At 34.7% G+C, this 20,102-nt stretch overlaps 2 protein-coding genes across 4 annotated transcripts in view; both read right to left on the bottom strand.

Moving 5' to 3' along the window:
- Window positions 1-633: 633 nt before the first annotated feature.
- LOC131530619 (uncharacterized) lies at window positions 634-10,213 on the bottom strand. 2 transcript variants are annotated; one of them, XM_058760982.1, is made up of 7 exons: window positions 10,055-10,213; window positions 8,007-8,078; window positions 7,468-7,797; window positions 5,209-5,333; window positions 3,339-3,504; window positions 2,492-2,629; window positions 634-1,911 (listed from the first exon to the last, which is right to left on the bottom strand). In XM_058760982.1, exons 1-7 carry the CDS (start codon window positions 10,104-10,106, stop codon window positions 1,895-1,897), a joined length of 900 nt encoding a protein of 299 aa, XP_058616965.1. In that variant the 5' UTR covers window positions 10,107-10,213; the 3' UTR covers window positions 634-1,894. The 2 variants fall into 2 exon arrangements, with proteins under 2 accessions (XP_058616965.1, XP_058616966.1); XM_058760983.1 differs by lacking the exon at window positions 2,492-2,629.
- Window positions 10,214-11,612: 1,399 nt separating this feature from the next.
- The window catches only part of LOC131530616 (NACHT, LRR and PYD domains-containing protein 12-like), a 104,518-nt gene continuing 96,028 nt past the window's right edge, over window positions 11,613-20,102 (bottom strand). For both annotated transcript variants that reach the window (XM_058760977.1, XM_058760976.1), the window contains exons 27-33: window positions 16,148-16,315; window positions 15,303-15,476; window positions 15,033-15,206; window positions 14,505-14,678; window positions 14,224-14,382; window positions 13,526-13,638; window positions 11,613-13,090 (exon numbers count right to left, since the gene is read on the bottom strand). In XM_058760977.1, coding sequence (XP_058616960.1) covers window positions 13,545-13,638; window positions 14,224-14,382; window positions 14,505-14,678; window positions 15,033-15,206; window positions 15,303-15,476; window positions 16,148-16,315 — 943 coding nt within the window. In that variant the 3' untranslated portion in view covers window positions 11,613-13,090; window positions 13,526-13,544. The remainder of the gene's footprint in view (window positions 13,091-13,525; window positions 13,639-14,223; window positions 14,383-14,504; window positions 14,679-15,032; window positions 15,207-15,302; window positions 15,477-16,147; window positions 16,316-20,102) is intronic.

Below are 20,102 nucleotides of genomic sequence, written 5' to 3'. Positions count from 1 at the left end.
TAAACTAGTCTGCATAGCTGAGCAAGAATTTTTATTATTATTAAGATTCAAGTAGCTTTATTTGCATGGTAAAAAAAATCAATAAAATAAAATAATAATAACAAGAACATTGCCATAGCACTGGTAACATTAAATTACACATTTCACAGGAATTGTAACAGCTGCACAAGTGCTGTTGTTTTTTGCCCTACACATAACCCTCAGTAGGGTATAAGCAGGTTGCATGATTTCACCACAAAACATCTGACATCTATTAAAATTTCATTATGATTCACTGTGAATTGTTCTGAATTTACAAATATTTTGTTTAAATTGAATCATGAACCATAACAAGATTATGTTGCCCAACCAAGTTTTTAAATTTCCACTCAGTCACGCAATTCTATAACTGGGCTTGTTTAAACGTTTTTGTTATTATATAAATGTTACTATCTTCATGATATTTGTGCATTTACTGTATATAAATTAGAAATAAATTATGTAAAAATTAATTCTGCGTGTCTGCTATAGAATAATTATTCAAATGATCAACTTTTTTTATTTTTATTAGTAGTGTATATATACACAGTACAATTCAGCATACTTGACAACCAATCCGGCACTGGATCACACTGGACAGAACAACACAGAAGAAAGATATAATATAATATATTTGGAATATATACAGCAGCAAGTATGCGGACACCATGTTCTAATGAACAAGCTTGGTTATTCCAGTAATTCCAATGAAGATGAACCTTAATTCTGCAGCATACATTTTATATTCTAGAGAACTAATCAGTGAGAAAGCAGTCCAAACAAATCAAACGTGTAGTGTTTCTTTACAAAGCGGCATCACCAACTACTGGCCTGGCATGCATAATGCAGGATAACTTTTCTGAGTTGTCATGTAAACATACCCCAATTCTGAACAGATGTCAGAAATACTGGACACACGACATATTTGTTGAAATACTCTCAGGGAAAATGTTTCTCAAGTCAGTTGGAGCACTCATAGTATACAGCCATATCTGCAGGCACCACAGCATGACAATGTCAACATGCTGGATGTAGTATGAATACATATGTATGCCTTACTGAGCATACAGTAAATTACATCATACATTAATCATAGCACAGTAGATGCACTGACAGTACACTATTTTTGATTATACATGATTTGAGAATGATCTTGTTCATGCTCCTCCTTTGATGCTACTGATGCTTTGTCTTGCTGACTTTGTCTACAAATTAGTTAACATGATAATTTCAACACTTTTCAAATGCTTTTGATTTCCATGTTTTAAAAGAATTTTAAATCTCATATTTTCAATGTAATTTTGTATGGAGCTCCTAAAGGGATAGTAGTGGAAAAACAATGGCATGGGACAAAAAACAAAATATGTTGCGTTCCCTCACTAAACTTTTGCATTCCCCCGAGAAACATTGCACAAACATTTTGTGAGCAAATATAAAAATTCTCGGGGAACACAAATACGTTTTTTTGTAAGAAAGCAAAACATTTGTGAAAGAGCACAAATGCATTGACTTTGTTTTTCCTCTCATCTATTTTTTTTTTCTTCCTTCATGTCCATTTAGGGGCTCTGTAAAATAATAATTGTCAAACTACCAAAAAAGTACAAAATAATGACATTTAAATTTCTATACAAAAATTTGTCAAACAAATAATAATAATAAAAAAAAAGAACCTTATCTGTTTGCAGATAATGAATGAATCTGAATGACAAGCATCAACTTTATAATAAATTAAAGCACCTTTCCCTATTTTTCTTTTTTCAGATAAAATTAAAGTCTTAAATCCTTTTTACAGTGCAAAATGGCTGATTTTCAAACTCTATTAATGTGTACCGACTGCTGTTGGTCATCGCTGTTCAACCGCTGCATCGTGTCACACTCAGTATGTTTCACCACCTATAATAAAACACAGAAAAGAATCACAAGAGTTACAAAGGAGACAGATAAATAGTGCTGATCTACATGTATTGTTAATACTACAGCTGCACAAACCCAAAGAAACTTACAAAAAAAGCTGCAAAATATACAGTGACAATTTAACAGTTATTAAACTTGGTTCATTTCCATTTGGGTCCTTTTTTCCTTTATGAATTAATTTTTTATTTTTTTTACTAACAGGTGAACTCAAATGGTAAAATCAATACACATGAGACTGCAAAGGAGATGTGTGCAGTGTTTTGATGTTAAAATACTTATCCCAGTTCAATATGCAGAGATGACTATAAGTAATAAGCTGTCAATAGGTTCATTTCTAAAACTCTGGCTCTGTGACTGATCGAAACATTGAGCTGTTTGTTTAAGCATTTAATGCCGAGTCAGAACCAATGGACTCCAGTTGAAAAAACTACTCATTAATTTACCACCAATCAAGTCAAAAAAATCTCTAGCTTCCCCCTATTAACCAAACATTTTCTGTCATTTGAATATGTCAGGTTGACACTGAATATCATGCTTGAATTATACTAATTTTACTTACTCTTCTTGCATGGCCAACATACTTTAAACCAACCGTTCTTGAACCCAATACTGATTACGATTACAATCACGATTAAGATCCCAACAATGACTGCCAACACTGGACCAGTTGTCTGCCAATGTGAACTCGGGGGGAGCTCTGTAATAGATCAGCAAAGATATGAATTATGTAGTCCTGCTATTGAAGACATTATATGTTGACAGAGGCAAAGAAATCTTGCTCATTTCAAAAGGACCCTAATGTCACCACTGTTGATGACTGTTGATTTGATAATACGCATCCAACTCAAAAGTTGCCCATCCTCCGGGGGGTGACTGACGCACAAAGGAATCCTTCATTGTGTCGCATTGAAATATCACATCATTTTTTATAATAGTTCACCCAAAATTGAAAATGATGTAATCATTTTCTCAACCTCTTGTCATTCTAAATCTGTATGACTTACATTCTTCTGGTAAACAAAAATAAGCTCAAATGTTCTTTAATGTTCCACAGAAGGAGGAAAGTAATACCTATTTGGAATGGCATGAGGGTGCATAAATGATGACAGACATTTCACGTTTTAGGTGAAATATCCTGTAAGCTAGCTACTGTCATTTACACCTGAATAATAATGCTGAGAAATTGTGATTGCCAGTTAAGGAAAATAAAATGCCCACTGTTGACTGTACATTTAATAATACATTTTTGTCTGCATTAATGCGAAATAAGGTGTGAATCTGAGCATTTAAACTGTTCTCGGAACGGTAGGGTTACCATAAAAAAATGATAATTTGATAATTGTAGAACCCAACAGATTCATAAAAAAAACAAAACAATGCATGATAGAAAAGTTTGAGCCACTCACCACTAACTGCAATATGGATTTTCCTGTGTAAGATCATGCTGCTGTTGTTGATCTCCAAATCATAGTCTCCAGAGTGTTCAGTTTGGATATTTCTGATGGTGAGGTCTCCAGTATGATCATTCAGTTTGATCATGTTTTTCCATTTAGCATCAGTAGTGCCATTTAATCCATTAACTTGCTCGAGACCATCGATGGTTCCGAGGTTTGTAAGTTTACATTTGCTGAATGATTTTACCATCAAAGTCTTAAGTAATATAGACTTACAATATGTCATTCGACAGTTTAAAGGCTCAGGATTCTAAATCTATGATCGTGATATTATAACAATACTATCTTTTTCATTTGTATTAGGAGTTCGTATAAATACACGCAACATTGAAACGGGGCGTTCTGAACGGTTTTTGTCCAGTGACGATGACAGATAAATTCAATCATGCAAACATCGGTGTAGTGTTCATGATAACTATCTGAAGACAAAATCAGTTAGACTTTTTAGTTTAAAATTTAGAAATTTAAGACAAATATTGATGTGACATTTGTTTTGATTATGTAATATTTCTCGAGGGAGAATTACACTTATTTTTTTATTGTACATTAAATGTTGCACTCTGAGGTTTTTTCAGTAATAAAACCCTATATTATTATATTTGTTAGAGTCTTACGAACAGAATAACCCTGCTATCTGCGTTTTTTTCTGCAGCACTGATTGGTCAGTGATTCAAAACATTCTAACAGTGTAACCTCCAAAAATGCTATGCTATTCACTATGCACAGTCAGTCAATGTAACGCTTATTCAATTTTTGATGGGTGTAAAACACAGCCAACAAATGATTACAGAGAATTATATGGATTGTTTAGATTCCTCAGTTAGCCATATGTAGATTTTTAAGCATAGCATTTGTAATTGAGAATCTTAATGTTTTTATTCTTACTAAATTTACCTTGTGTAATTCGTAGGCCACTGGTATCATAAAAAAAATAGTAAATTTTAGTAACTGTATTGGAACAGGTTTTTCGAGCACTCCCCTCATCTTCCATTGGCTAGTAAAACATTTAGTCCTGCCCTAATCTCAATCCAGCGGGTGAGTCAATGTTGCTTTGTCAATCTGATTGTGATGCTCAAACAGGTTTTGATATCAGCACAATGTCATACCACCCCTTTCAGTAAAATGTATGATTGTCTCACTTAGAGATGACTCTGCTTATTAAACTGGGAGATAAAAAAAGATATTTTAACACTGAGAACACATTACTTTTAATTCTTAAAGTCAATGTGAAACAATTTTGCAACCCATTTTATTGCAACTGATTTTCATCCAATTTGGTGCATTGCTAAGTGAAATAGGATATCCAATGGTGAACAAAATTGGACACGACCTGATTTTATACATCCAAACTGATTAGGTGGTAAAAAAGTGGGTGTTCCATATGAGAATTGGAGCCTGAACTGAATGCGAGTTACAGCTATTTTCAAAATACTTGTATTAAGAGCACCATTTAAAAGTTTAGATGAACCTAATTTTCAGTGTCTCCATCTTCTAATTTGATTTATAACTTGGTCAGAATTGTGGCTTTGTCTTCATTGCTTTTTAAGTTGCTCTGACACATTTTCATACATTTACTCCTAAATATCTTTAATGCAAATAAATTAACTATTACTTGTCAAAATAGTTAAGCTTCTCTTAATTTATGTCTACACTGCAATAATAATTGTGGATACTTGAGCAACAAACTCTTAACTAGTACCTTTCTAAAGAGCCCTCAGTTATGTCTGTAGTCCAGAGGGTTCATGAACTGTGACTGTTTTAGTTGGTGTATGTCATGTTTGTGTTTGAGCTCAACTAGTGGGGGCGACTGTTAACAGGTTAAGTCAGCAATGAGGGTGCCTTGATCTCCAAACTTCCACAGTATCCGATCATCTCTCTGTATTTTAGTAACACCAGTCTGTAGAGTGACTGAATCTCCCTCCAGCAGTGACACTGACTGCACATCATCTGTCACAGCAACAAACACATGAACAGTTTTCAGCTTGTATACAGTACTTGCTACTAAGTGGTGAACATTACCATACTGCGTGGCTGGATTGCATTGAGTCTATTAACTCTCTCGTCCTACCTATTCATCTTTTGAAGTGGCTTTTCATACATATGTGAAAAGTTAAAATGACCTGAATTGAAAATTTTTATAAAATAAATCTCTGAAATCTTATTTAGAATGCATTTCTGGTGTCAAAGTTAGTTTTAAAGTTCTATTCTACCCGATAATATTATTTGTATTACAATTTGTCTATTACAAGTTTAGCTCAAAATAATCACACTGTACTCTGAATGTCTTTGCCATTCGCTGTTTTTATTTTTAACTATTTATTTTACAGATGAAAAATCCAAATCAAACTATAAAGGTGACACCTGATCATTTCACAGTACCTAAACTGTTCTCAAACAATTAAAGGTGCACCAAGCGATTTCTGAGAAACACTGAATATAGTCTTGAATGAATTTAATTAATTAATTAACACCTTCATTGCTCCTTCCCCAAAATGCACAAACACGTAATGAGAGTGTGGATGCCTCTTTAACATGAATTGAAAAAATGAATGTGAATACAAGCAAGAGTTTGCACACAGCACACAAGCTCCAGACAAATACTGACACTTGAAACTGTCCTGTTACTATTGATAACCAGTGTCGGGCAGTAACTATTTAAAGTAATAATTACTTTTTGCTGTAACTATTAGTGTATCTTATTACTAAAATGATTTCACTAATAATATTACAGTTACCATCTCTAAAACAGCTCTCTAAATCAACCCCTACTGATTTGAAATCCAACAATCCAATAATTCCTAGATTTATTTTCATAATTTTCATGACTTGACAGGCACATGAAGCCATCAGTGCAGCAGGCAAGCTTGGAATATGGAAAATCTTGCATTCAGGGGATGGAAATATTGCAATTACATAGATTTTTTTTTTTAGGAGAAAAGATGATCTGAATATCGATTTGTAAGTTGTGGCATTAGTTTACTCTGGCATTACATGGCTTGCCCACCCACATATATAAATATATGATATAAATAGTATTAGAAAATGAAATGAAAATTGAAAATGAAATTATGTGATTTATTTTGATAAAATACATAATGAAATATAATTGTATATGGTTAACAGAGAAATTATAGCTACAATTAGCTTCAAGCTACACAATTAATGAGAATAATACAACACTTTTACTTAAACGTCATTATCAGTCTTAAAATAAAATGTTACTAAAACATTGGATTGCAGTCAGAATTTTGTGGGGAAGATACGCAATTACAACAACTGTGGGGTGTGAAAGAAAAGTAATGTAACTAGTAGTGTACCTAATTACAGTTGCCAGAAAGTAATAAGTACTATTACTTTTGAAAGTAACAACGAGTAATAAATAACATATTTTGAGTAACGATCCCAAAACTGTTGATAACATTGCAACAACAGCATATCTTGGTTCTGTGAAGCATAGCAAAACCAGTGTTTCAGAAATGATACAATCTCTGCATCTGTTTTCAGGCCTTCCCGCTTAGGTCTCTTCAATGCTGGAAAGCTTTTCCAATATCAACGTGCTTCCTAAAGCTTTTTCCTGATCATAACACTTCTTTTTCCAGTGATATTCCCCTGACCTTTTCTCTTTTGTAATGTCTCCCAGCCATCTCTCTATCTACAGTCTTTATTAATATCTCTAGGTCTGCCCATGACTAAAGATTTTCCTAGTCTACTGTTAGTCGTTCATTTAAGCCATTATTTGATTGGTCAGGGGAGAAGTATTAATATAAATAAAGCTCTCAGTGCGTGCATAAACCTTGTCACAGTGACACTGCATTGCATATAAACTTTTCTGAGATCAGAAAGGAAACAAATTAGGCTAAATAATCAATCATGTAAATAACAGCCTTAGAAATAAACACAAGTTGTCGGGGAGAAGTGAGATTTATGTCTTGCTCACAATTTAGACAACTACTGCCAATTGGCTACAAGTATTTTGGTGTTCGGTCCGATCCACTTTCAACACCGTTTCTCAGAAATTGCATGCTGCATCTTGAATCTAGGTAATTATCAGTTTACAATTATTATAAGACAAGTTACTCACCACGGACAGTGACACTGAATTTCTTCGATGTCTCAGTTGTGCTCTTGATCTTTAGTTGATAAAGTCCAGTGTGTTCAGTTCTGATGTTTCTGATGGTGAGAGATCCAGTCTGTTTGTCCAGCTCCAGTCTATCTCTGAATCTCTCATTATCATTGTCAGAGAAAATTCCAGCTGCTTCATTCATGTTAGCTATGATAGAGTTATCATCTCCAAACATCCACAGTACGGTGACATCTCTCTTTATTTCAGTAACGTTAGTGTTTAAAGTGAGAGAATCTCCCTCCATTACTATCACCGTCTTCACTCCATCCGCCACAGCAACAAACACATCTGTAGAACAAACAGGAGTGTTATTGCAAAGAGAAACCATTAATATTTGTGCTGTCTATTGTTATGTTTTTTTTTTTTTTTTTTTTCACAGACAAATTTACTGTATAACTAAATTTCAACCATAGCCCCTGCATGGAAGGCATAAATAGGCCTAGGCCTATGCTAGGCGTTATCCATTATATAAAAATGAAAGGGAAGAGAAAACATACTTTTGCCAGAATACTGCTCAATCCTTGCCATGTTGTATTCATCATTGGTTTTGACATGACCAGATGGAGAAACTGGAAAACAAAAGAGAATAAAAAAACTACACAAGAACTGATTTGATTCTTTTCACAGCTTCAGATGTCAGCTTTTGCTATAAATATGATAATGCATTATTATAGACACTTTTATACAAACTTTGATTAGGGTGAATTCGGGTTATCTGGGACATATTTTGCAATTTTGACTTCTGCGATTTATTTCGATATCTATCTAGCACATTAGATCAACACATTAGACTTTTCTGAAATCCCTAAGATGTTTTCTAACCACACCAGAAGAAATAATGTAGATATTATGCCCAGAGGAGACATGCCACACCTATTAAGTGTTTTTGTGCCAAAAAAATAAATAAAAATCTGCTTGAATTTGATATTCTGGGACAGGTCACTTTGTAATCTGTGACATATGTATTAGGCCTAAAAAAGCCTATATTCACTATACTTTATGCATGCCAAACACAATATCACCAATAGCTCCCTTCATTCTACTCTCATCTTCGTATTTCTCTTATTTCCCTCTCTCTCTCTTCCTCGCTCTTTCTGTTGCCATCTCTTTTCCTGACGCTGTGGTGCCATTGTATTTTGTAATACATTTCATTGAGTTAATTAAAGGCCATGGATATTTTCATATTTTAGCTGACTAATGACTGTGTGTGTGTGTGTGTGTGTGTGTGTGTGTGTGTGTGTGTGTGTGAACAGAACATTGTGAACTGGCCTGGGCGCAGATCCCCCTCCTGCTCAGTGATTTGAACCGTTGTATATACTAAACTAACTGGGAATTTGGGAAATTAAATTAACAGTTTACTTCATCCTCATACCTTTGTTTGCTATTGGAATACGTTTCCCAGATACAGTCTCTGTAGCATCTCTCTAGCTAGCTGGTTTAGCTAGCTGCTAGCTACTGCGAACTTGTGCTAATGTTATAACCTCCAGAATTAACACCCATTTTTTCTCATTATGGCATATATTAGCCCTTGTCATTAGATTTATGAAGTCCCTAAATGCATATTCCCCCATTTGAAGACTGTCCCAGATTACCCAAAGCATGCTGTCCCACATTCTCAATCATATTTGATAATGTGGGACAAAAAATAAAAAATAAATGTTTGAAAGAAAAAAAAAAACTAGAACACATTTTCAACATTTTAATACATATTTTGTTGCTTGAATAGATCACAAACATAATTTGACAACAATTAGGAACATTGTTTTATTTATGACAGATTTATGTCCTTAACATGAATCTAGTCAGAATCATATGTCATTGATCTTGTCATGCAATTCCCAGGGAAGCAAGTGCCACGCCCCTTTCTGTGGAATCACCCCCTTGAAGTCATGTGATTTCAGTCACATGACATCCATGCCTAAATTATAGTAAAAGTCCCGTTGACAAAATTTTATTAGAACAGGAAATAAACACACTGGAGTTTGTGTGTCCCAGATTACCCGAATTCACCCTATTATTATTTTTCTTTAGTAGGCTATATCCTGCTAAAACAGTAACCAATAAGTTTTCAACCACTAACAAAATTCCATTTACTGCACCAGCACAAACAACAGTGCTGTCCATTTAAGGAAAATGTATTTGGATTTTACAGTGGTGACTGTATATAGCGGAAAGAAGCAAAATATGTCATATTATCTTAAGCTTAAACAAAATAAAGCAATAAGCCCCAAGAAGCCTTGGTTTACAGTGAACAGCTAAGGGGCGAAAAAGGACGCTCAGCGCCCTCTAGTGTCTATAATCACCAAACACACATATACACACACAACTACCTTACCCTCAAAATACGCTTACATTGGTCCTGTGTGATTTATCACAACAACGTCTATTTGTTAAAAGATAATACAAGTTTGTATGTATTAAAACACTGGAGATATTGAAGTCAGAGGATTGCAGAAAATGCTCATTTTCTGATTCCGACTTATATTGAAACCGAAAGTGTTGAATATTAATAAAAATAGATTAATAAAAAAGAAATGTGACTTACCGTCCACGAGTAATAGAACCCAACAAATGAAGGAAAGGTTCCTCATACTCATTTGTCGCTTCTGACCGCATCTAAACTGAATGATAGCCGTGATTCAGTGTAATGGACTCGTGTTAAACAGACCAAGTCACGTGACTTCTGCGAAAGCTGACGCGGTACGTCACACCATTTCGAAGTGTTTCAGCGTGAACCTGGACTGGGTCAAAAGGTCAAACATATTCATACACAGAGAGACTTGTTCGTGGTATAAAATAGGTTTTTATTTAGGTATGTAATCATCTTGGAGGCTTATGACTGTAATTCAGTTTAATGACTTTTAGAAATTGGTGAGTGTCCAGGGGTCATTTAATAAAATAACCTGGTATGAATTTTTTTTTAATTATTTTATTATACATATAGTCACCAGCAACATCCATGTTCTAGACAAATTACATATTATGATCCCAACGTTTATCAAAACTGTCATTTAAGAACAACCCTAAGTTCTAAAATTTCCTGTGAGAACGTAAAAACTCAAAACACATTTCATAAAAACAATAAATACTCACCTGATGCTTGAAAACTGGGTGACAAATGTTGATGGCTAATAATAGCTGTTTTTGAAGGGTCTTTCTAAGGATGTAGGCTACTTACCATATCAGAAAAGCTCCTACTTTGCTTTCAACTCTGTCTACACAAACCGAGAGCCTGTATAGACACGTTTGTCATGTTTTATATAAAAAAAACATTGTCATGTGGATAAAAGTAATTTTATATAATTTCTGTATTTTTACATTGAAGGAAATATTAGATTGAATAATGAGTTGAGTTTCATTCACAGTTTATTGTGCTCTTATTCAACACTTTGACATTTGTTTTTGTACTTAATTCTGTGTCAAATACTACAGTTGTCTTTTTAATTGTCAGTTTGTTCTCTTTATCCTCTATTTCCAGCTCACCTACCCATTTCTGTCTTTATCACCGTCCTCAAAATCATCATCATCAGATACCTCACTGAAAAATAAAAACTCTGTTATCATTTATTTACCCTCATGTACACCTGCATTGTTTTCTACATCTTTCTTTTGTCTATGGAACATAAAATATGTTATTTTAATAAATGTTGGCAAGTGGTTTAGTGAGTGCATGTGGTGTGTGGGTGATCTTCATGGTTCTTAGCACAGTTGGTCTCTGTATGTCTCAAACAACTCTCATGAGAAGCTCAGCTCAAACTGACAACTCTCTTTCTATTAAACAAATTATTTATAACAAAACAAATACATATTTGTTCTCTGGAAGCTGGGCTAAATGAGTAAACACTGTTATTGGATTCCTGGCATGGGTCAGTCTCCTCTCAGATACCAAACACAGACATTGCTTATAACATAAATACCAGAATAGATACACTAATTTTAAGAAAACTATGCTTACTTGTTCATTATATAATAAAAGAAGAGAGGATCGGAAATCCAACCCTTCACTTATTTACAATCTGACAATTCAATAGTGGCAAAAGAGAAGATTAACATTGCTAAATAAAATGGCTACCAATGAGAGAAAAAGCAAGTTCACCCACACCTCATTTGTCAAAGCTTTATTGTCTTACATACAGAGTATAATGTACTAAACACAATTAAACATACTTAGATGTTTCTTCAATATTGTTCAAGACAATACTGTATGTGCAATATCAGATAGACGGACATATAACTAAAAATGGCTTTTGACATATAGAGTTCATTGTGCTATAAAAACATCCTGTAAATGAATCTAAGAGCCTATATTGAAGTCAATCTGCCAAAATGACAGGTTGTGGAATGTGCCACTTCATGACGTGTCATGAACTGCCTTTTTTTTAATTATTTTGTACTGTTTTCTGTACTGTTTTGACCCCCCTCATCAGAACGCTCTGTTTGAATAGGTGTGGCAGATTGTAGACTCAGAAGTAAACGCCAACTGCTATTCCTTTAAGTTCACGTCTAACTGGTTTTTGATTCCACCATCTCTTTGCCTGGCTGATGGTCATAAACACACTTCACATGGTGTGAGGAACTCTAGTGGTGATCTTGAGAAAATGCAATAAATTTTGACATTCTGTTTTTAGACTGATGCAGTTTGTGGTGCAGCATTGTGTCCTAATACAACAATAAAACTAATGTGGCATCACTGCATGTTTCTCTCTCAGACAGTTGACAAGGTCTTCAGTGACACACAAATACATGACACACGATTTAGTCTTTAGTTCAAACTCATAAATCAAATACAACTGACCTGAAATTGAATTGCATCACATCTCTGTTGACAGCAAAACATCTCTTTACTCATATTGGGAATTTTTGAATCATATTTAAATTAAATGATTTTGATACATTATGTACAAAACATACAAGTTTAGGTGGGAGTAAAAGTGAGAGAGCCAAAGACAAATGCGACCCTGGACCACAAAACCAGTCTTAAGTCGCTGGGGTATATTTATAGCAATAGCCAAAAAATACATTGTATGGGTCAAAATTATTGATTTTTCTTTTATGCCAAAAATCATTAGGACATTAAGTAAAGATCATGTTCCATGAAGATTATTTTGTAAATTACCTCCTGTAAATATATAAAAACGTATTGTTTGATTTGTAATATGCATTGCTATCCTAACAAACCATACATCAATGGAAAGCTTATTTATTCAGCTTTCAGATAATGTATAAATCTCAATTTCGAAAAATTGACCCTTTGACTGGTTTTGTGGTCCAGGGTCACAAATAAGGATGACAGAGACAGAAATCACTTAAAAATCTAGTTTAAAACAAATCTGTGTGCCCGGCCACTTTCATTCAGGACATAGAAGAGCAGTTGACTCACTGGGACGTGGGTTTGAATAATGTAAAGTACAAAATTAAATTTGGTATAAATTATGGTATAATATGGTATATATGAAATTATATTAAAAATATGTACTGTATATGTAAATGTAAAATATATCTGAGTGCTAAATTTGAAAAGGCTTTATACAGAAGACTCAGAATCCTCTCCACTCTGACTCTATTCCCTTCACTGCTTCACCTGTGAATAAAACAAAATCATTATTTATATCAGCACTAAACCAACAACAACCATTCAAAATCACTCGAGCATATGGATGTTTCTAATAATGAGTTATTTAATTTTAAGTCTGAAACTCTTCCAACCTGTATACATTAGTACATTTAAATTTGCTATAAAATAAATGCAATCTGAAATCTGTTAAATTTAGTAATAGCTACAGAAAAAATTTAAATATCTCTGTTCTGAAAGCTTTAAAACTGCTATAAACACTGATTATTATTATTATTTATTTTATTTTATTTTTTGCTGATATTCTCAGTTAATAACAGAGTTCTTATTTGAAAATTTAAGACATTTTCAGTTCTGGTTATAGACTTCACATTACTACATATTCATTTATCCTCATAGTACTATAATGACAGAGTATAGTGAGGCTCTTCTGTGGATCCTCACCTGATAATGATGCTCTTGTTCATTTCATAGGGTCCTTAGATTTAAACAAGGATGCAAACCGTCTACCAGTGCGCTTTAGAGCAGCTACCAATGCAGTCTGTTCACTGTCTAGTCTGTAAGGAGAAATCAGAATAAATAATCAGTGCTGGCTGTAAAGAACTGTAAATTAGTTACTATATTTCAATTTAAGAAGTAAAAATTGTGTAACATTAAACTGAGATGAAATTCACATTAGTTACTTAATACTGCACACATATATTTCTAAGACAATAATTAGGTTTTAAATATAATTTAGTCTGTGACCCCTATTGAGTCACTGTAAAGGAGAAACACATGCTGATGAGTTTATGGTTTATGTGATTGATGACAAGGAGAAAATACATATGTTATTCTGAATTAAAACTCAAAAAACCTTTGAGTGAAACTCTCAGTGGTTAAAGCCATTTGCCATCTAGTTTAAACGTTTTATTGGTCTTAGTAAATAACTGAAAGTAAAGTAAATATAAAAGTAATGTGATGTGTTGCTTGACAAAGTTAAAAAAGAAAAACCTTTTGAACATATCAGGTTTTTTTTTCTGACACAAACTCTTGCAATAAAGCTTAATGAGAATTTTTTTTTCAACATACATGTGAAAGTCATCTCATGAATCAAAGGTAAATGACGCTCTCTTTAATACCACAAAAAAACCTTGCCTCACCTCAGTTTACAGTTTGAGTCTAGTAGCATATCAACGAGCCGCTTTGAGTCTTTTATAGCATTGTTTCTCAGATCAAGCTCTTTTAAAAACTGCAGTGCTTTTGTGTTTGTCAAAGACTGAGTTAAAGAAGAAACATCTGTAATGCCACAGTAGATTAGACTAGAAAGAGACAGACAAAGACAGAAACACAAAACAAATCATAATGAATAATTCTCAACAAATATAATATGAACTTAGAATTTAATTTAAACTGTGATTTTAATCATTATGATGTTACTGACCTCAATCTCTCCAGTTTACAGTGTGAATCCTTCAGTATGTCACATAAATGATTCACTCCTGTGTTTTCTATTTGATTCTCACTGAGGTCCAGTTCTCTCAGGTGTGATGGGTTTGATTTCAGAGCTGAAGTCAGGATGAGACTCTGTTTCACTGTAATACTGCAATCACACAGACTGAAGATAGAATAGGAAAACATAATGAATCAGATGCATGTTGAATTCATGTGTGTTAAATGCATCATACTACCTTATCTTTTAGTCTTGTGATTTCTGTCTTGTTTCTCAACAAATTATTTCAGCACATAAACATTTTAGAGCCACCAAGTGTCAAATGCTTCAGAGTTTAAGTTTCTTTATACTGACACACATACTGAACAATCAGTAGCTAATAGCTAATTAGCTAATAGTAGTTTTGAATTTGTCTTTAAATGAGGAAATTCCAGAAGATGTAGTGCTATAAATGATGTGATGCGAGACTGTTGTCTTTAAATAAACTAAATTGTGAACATTAGCCGCACTGATACTAACTCTAGTTTCTCCAGCTTGCATCGTGGGTTCATCAGTAGATCACTGAGGTGTTTCACTCCAGAGTCTCCTAGTTCATTCCTACTCAGGTCCAGTTCTCTCAGGTGTGATGGGTTTGATTTCAGAGCTGAAGTCACAGCAGAACAACCTTCTTCTGTCATATAACAGTATCCTAATCTACATTGAAGGAAATTAGAAAAAAATCACACTTTCATTCTGTTTCATTTAAACAGCTAAACACTTTTTTTATTCTTGTATGTGAATGTTACTGACCTCAATCTCTCCAGTTTACAGTTTGAATCCTTCATTATGTCACATAAGTGATTCACTCCTGTGTTTTCTATTTTATTTCCACTGAGGTCCAGCTCTCTCAGGTGTGATGGGTTTGATTTCAGAGCTGAAGTCAGGATGAGACACTGTTTCTCTGTAATACTGCATCCACACAGACTGCAGACAGACAGACAAAAGACAATGAATCAGATCCATGTGAAGTTCATATGAATACAATCAAGTAAATTTGGAGGATACTAGTTACATTTCAAGTCTGGAGCATCTTTACTCAGAATAAATGTTATGAAAATGTTTGTGAATGTTATCAGTGTAGATCAAGATATAGGATCAACTATAGAACCACTTAAAAATAACTTTAAAAATGTCAAAATGGAGTTTAATTGCACGAGATCTAAATTTAAGTCATTTTAAGAGTGTAGTTTACTAAATACATTTTTTTTGTCTTTTTTTTCCCTGTTGTGACATATGTCTGAGTGAATGAGGGAAAAAAAATACAGTATAACAGGATTTAATCGGGGCCATTAAGAATTGATTGGATCGGTGGATTGATTTGCTATTGCTGTGCTCTCGTGTGATTATAGGTTTCCCCGCCCTCACATTATCAGAAAAGTAATGTTGTTGTGAGAGAGGGGAAGCTATTTTAATGAAAGATTATGAGGGCACATGAAATTGAAGAAATCAATGATATGCACAGATAAATATTTTATAATAAACACTGCAATATTCCATTAAAAAAATTCCATTTTGATTTCATGGTGACTTTAAGAAACTAAAATTAGTCAACTTTAAATCACACTGTAACTACTGTACAGTATAATGATACTAACTCTAGTTTCTCCAGCTTGCATTGTGGGTTCATCAGTAGATCACTGAGGTTTTTCACTCTAGATTCTCCTAATTCATTCCCACTGAGGTTCAGCTCTCTCAGGTGTGATGGGTTTGATTTCAGAGCTGAAGTCACAGCAGAACAACCTTCATCTGTTATTTCACAGCAGCTTAACATAGAAAGAACAAAAACATTAGAAAGAGAGCATAGAAGAGTATAGAAGAAACCCATTTATTTAGCAAAGTCACCAAAAAAAAAATGTTATAGGGGAAGATTTTCTAACCTTACAAAATTCCTAAATGTAATCAATAAATTCAATTAGAAATATATCTGCAAGCAGCATGGCATGGAGTTTAGCATGGCATGGAGCATCAGACCAAATGCAACAATCAGTAATAAAAGCAATTTTAGGATGATTGTATTTGAAATGGCTGAAAAATCAAATTCAATCTCTAGTAACATGATTAAATGGCTTATCACTTTTGACCAACAGGTGGCGCTGTAATAAAAATCATTTTGGTGTGTTCTGTGTGATGTGACAATAGCACACACAAAGTTTGTTGTCATTATGTCAAAGCTTTGCAAAGATATAGCCTCAGACTCATTTTGGCACCATGCCTAAAATTTGTAACGGTGCTGTACGAAAACGGTTTCGTCAATCGACACGAAATGCATAACTTTTTGTCAACACAGTCTGAAGATGATCTGACTCAATTTTGGTGAAAATCGGACAAACTTTTGAGGAGGAGTTAGGAAAAGTAGGTTTTTAACATAAATCAAAATGGCGGACAGGGAGTTCAGATTTCCTAAGGGAAAATTGGTATGCATGTTGTCGGCATGACCCAAGGGATATTTTGAGACCAGTTGCATTACAATAGGCTAATGCAATCAAAAGTTATTAGCATTTTTGGAAATTTCATAATTAAAGGTTAATGAATGGCTTATTACTCTTGACCAATACGTGGCGATGTTACCAAATTGATGTGGCGTGGTCAGTTTGAGGTGACAATGGCACATACAAAGATTGGTGTAAATATGTCAAACTTTTGCAGAGATACAGCCCTCAGATAGGCTAATGTAAGCAAAAGTTATTAGCATTTTTCGAAATTTCATTATAACTTTTGACCACAAGGTGGCGCTGTCCCCAAACTTTTTGAGTACCACCTTCATATGGTGCCGAAGATGCATACCGAGTGTTGTAATGATACACTAATGCATCCGTAAAATACAGCTTTTTAGTACATAATTCAAAATGGCCGACGCCCAAAATGGCTGACATGGGAAAACTGGGTATTATTCGACTCGGCATGATGAACCGAATCTAAAGAGACCAGTTTTGTGATTTTTGGCCAAACCATTCAGAAGTTATAAGCAAAAATATGCATTTTTCATATCTCTTGACCACTAGGGGACACAGCGCCGAAACACTGCAGGTAGTGCACACACCAAGATTGGTCTCAATACGCCAAACTGTTGCGAAGATATAGCCTCATCCATTTTTGAATGCTTTTCATAGAATTTGTTTGTGTGCTATTTGAGAACGGTTTGACTAATCAACTTGAATTTTTTGCCAGCATGGTCTCAAGATGATCTGGTTCAAATTTTGTGACAATCGGTGCAACGGCCTAGGACGAGTTCGAAAAAGTAGGTTTTACGAACAATTAAAAATAGCAAAAAAACTAAACCTTACAATTTTTGAATTTTGGTGTCCATTCAACTCGGTATGAGCCAAGGAATTAGAGGAAAAAATAATTTTACTTCTGTGGCTTATGGTTCATTTTATGGTTAGCATAAACATGAGTGCAACTTTGGACAAGTGGTGGCGCTAGAGAGTTTGAGTTAGAGACTCCAAATTTACTATGGTTAATGTTGGGACTGTCCTCTATCAGTGTGCCAAATTTCACAACTTTCCCCCAAGCGGTTCTATGGGCTGCCATAGACTTCCAGTGGAAGAAAAAAAGAACTAACTAAAGCATTGCAGAGATACAGCCTCAAGTGTCATTTTGGCATCATAACTCAAATTCGTTGTTGTGGTATGTAAAAACGGTTTTATCTATCAACACAAAATCCATAACTTTTTGTCAGCATGGTCTGAAGAGGATATGATTCGATTTTGGTGAAAATCGGAACAACGGTTGAGGAGGAGTTTGAAAAAATAGGTTTTCAACATAAATCAAAATTGTAGACAGGAAATTTGGCTGACTATGGCAGCATTGCTATCACTGTTCTCAGCATGACCCAGGGAATCTATTAATACCAGTCTCATTACAATAGGTAAAATGCACCGAAAGCTATTAGCATTTATTTGAAATTTCATTATAACTTTTGACCACAAGGTGGCACTGTCTCAAAACTTTTTGAGTACCTTCAGATCATGGTCTCGATGGTACATACAAAGTTTCTTAATGGTACACCAGTGCATTCGTAAAATATAGCATTTTACATCATAATATTTTATTGTAGTCAATGGAAATTTCATGTTTTGTTCAATTATAGCGCCACCAAGAGGCACAATCCCACCAAAGTTTGCATGTGTCCTTAGAGTGTGCTCATACATATGTGTGTCAAATTTGGTGAAAATATCTCATTTTGTTTTGGAGTTATTGACATTTTTATATACGAGATGAGAAAAAATGACTGACTGTCGACTTTGTTTGCATTTTTGTACCACTTACTATCAAAAATTTGGCAATTGGGCTCACACATTTAGGCAACACACTATGATTCCGAATTTCCTACGGTGGTTTCGAGTCGATCGGAGTAACGGTTTCTAAGATATTGCCAGCTGTTTTTTAAGTGCTAAAGTGCAACTCTGCACAAACCATAAGGCGAAACCTGGCAAGTTTGGTACCGCTGGACTCAGCAAGGATTCAGGAGTCTAAAAAGGTGACTCCCGTGAAAATAAGTCGACTACACCTAAAGTTATAAGCATGTGAATATTTGATTTTACCACTAGGTGGCGCTGACTCAAAACTTCTCAGGCTCCTTCAGGGCATCGTACTGATGACCCATACCACGTTTCGTAACGATACGTCAATGCGTTCATAAAATTTAGAATTTTACTACAAAATTCAACATGGCCGACTCCCAAAATGGCTGACATAGAAAAATTGTCAGCCATTTTTCTAATGAGACCACTGATGGAAAGAAGTGCAGCACGCAGAGTGGCCGATAGGTCCCGCCTTCCAAGTTATGAGTCAGTTGCTGATGGGTTAAGTTGCTTCGGCTGCTGTTGGAGGCTCCAGTTGCTGTGGCGGCGGTCGGTGCTCTGAGACGCGCATTTAAGACAGTGCATAAGCATTGACTGGCCAGCATGAGGAAACGCAATTTCGCGATTTGTGTGTTTAGAAAACATTATGAGACAGTCATTGTCAGATGTATTGGTGATTTTAATGACGATGTTTAGTCAGAGACTTGGTGATAACCTCTGGGGAGTGGTGTTTCCCTGGATAGAGGAGCTGAGCTGCTTATCCGAGAGGTGTTTCAAGGACTGATTTGCGTGAACTCACCTAGAAGGGACTTCGATGACACAGACATTTCACAGGCTACATGTGACTTCATTTCAAATGTGCTATAGTTTGATTTCAACTTATCAAGTGGGTCCACATTAGCACAGCTATTTAGCCTATTCATTCTTCACACTATTTCTCTAGGGCTGCAGGTTGGCGTAGCTACATATGTAATTATTCGTAAATAGCTAATTTAACAATAGTGTGATAATGCTATTCATGCTAGCACATCATCATCTTCAGTTCCTCAATGCCTATGTTAAAGGAGACAATGCTTGCCTAGCTTCCTGTGTAGCTACTTCATTTTGTTGGGGGAATAATAACTCAAGCATTTCTTCCTCTCATGGAGTTATTCAATGTTATGACTGGTATACATCAATTTCTAGCTTTATCTTCACCAGTTGTCTTTACCAGAGAACAGCATTCCTGATCATTATTGAAATATGC

This window comes from Onychostoma macrolepis, chromosome 22, assembly GCF_012432095.1.
Source record: "Onychostoma macrolepis isolate SWU-2019 chromosome 22, ASM1243209v1, whole genome shotgun sequence".
Taxonomy (NCBI): Eukaryota; Metazoa; Chordata; class Actinopteri; order Cypriniformes; family Cyprinidae; genus Onychostoma; species Onychostoma macrolepis.
The sequence above is the reverse complement of the archived record's forward strand: the minus strand, read 5'-3'. Positions and strand labels throughout refer to the sequence as shown.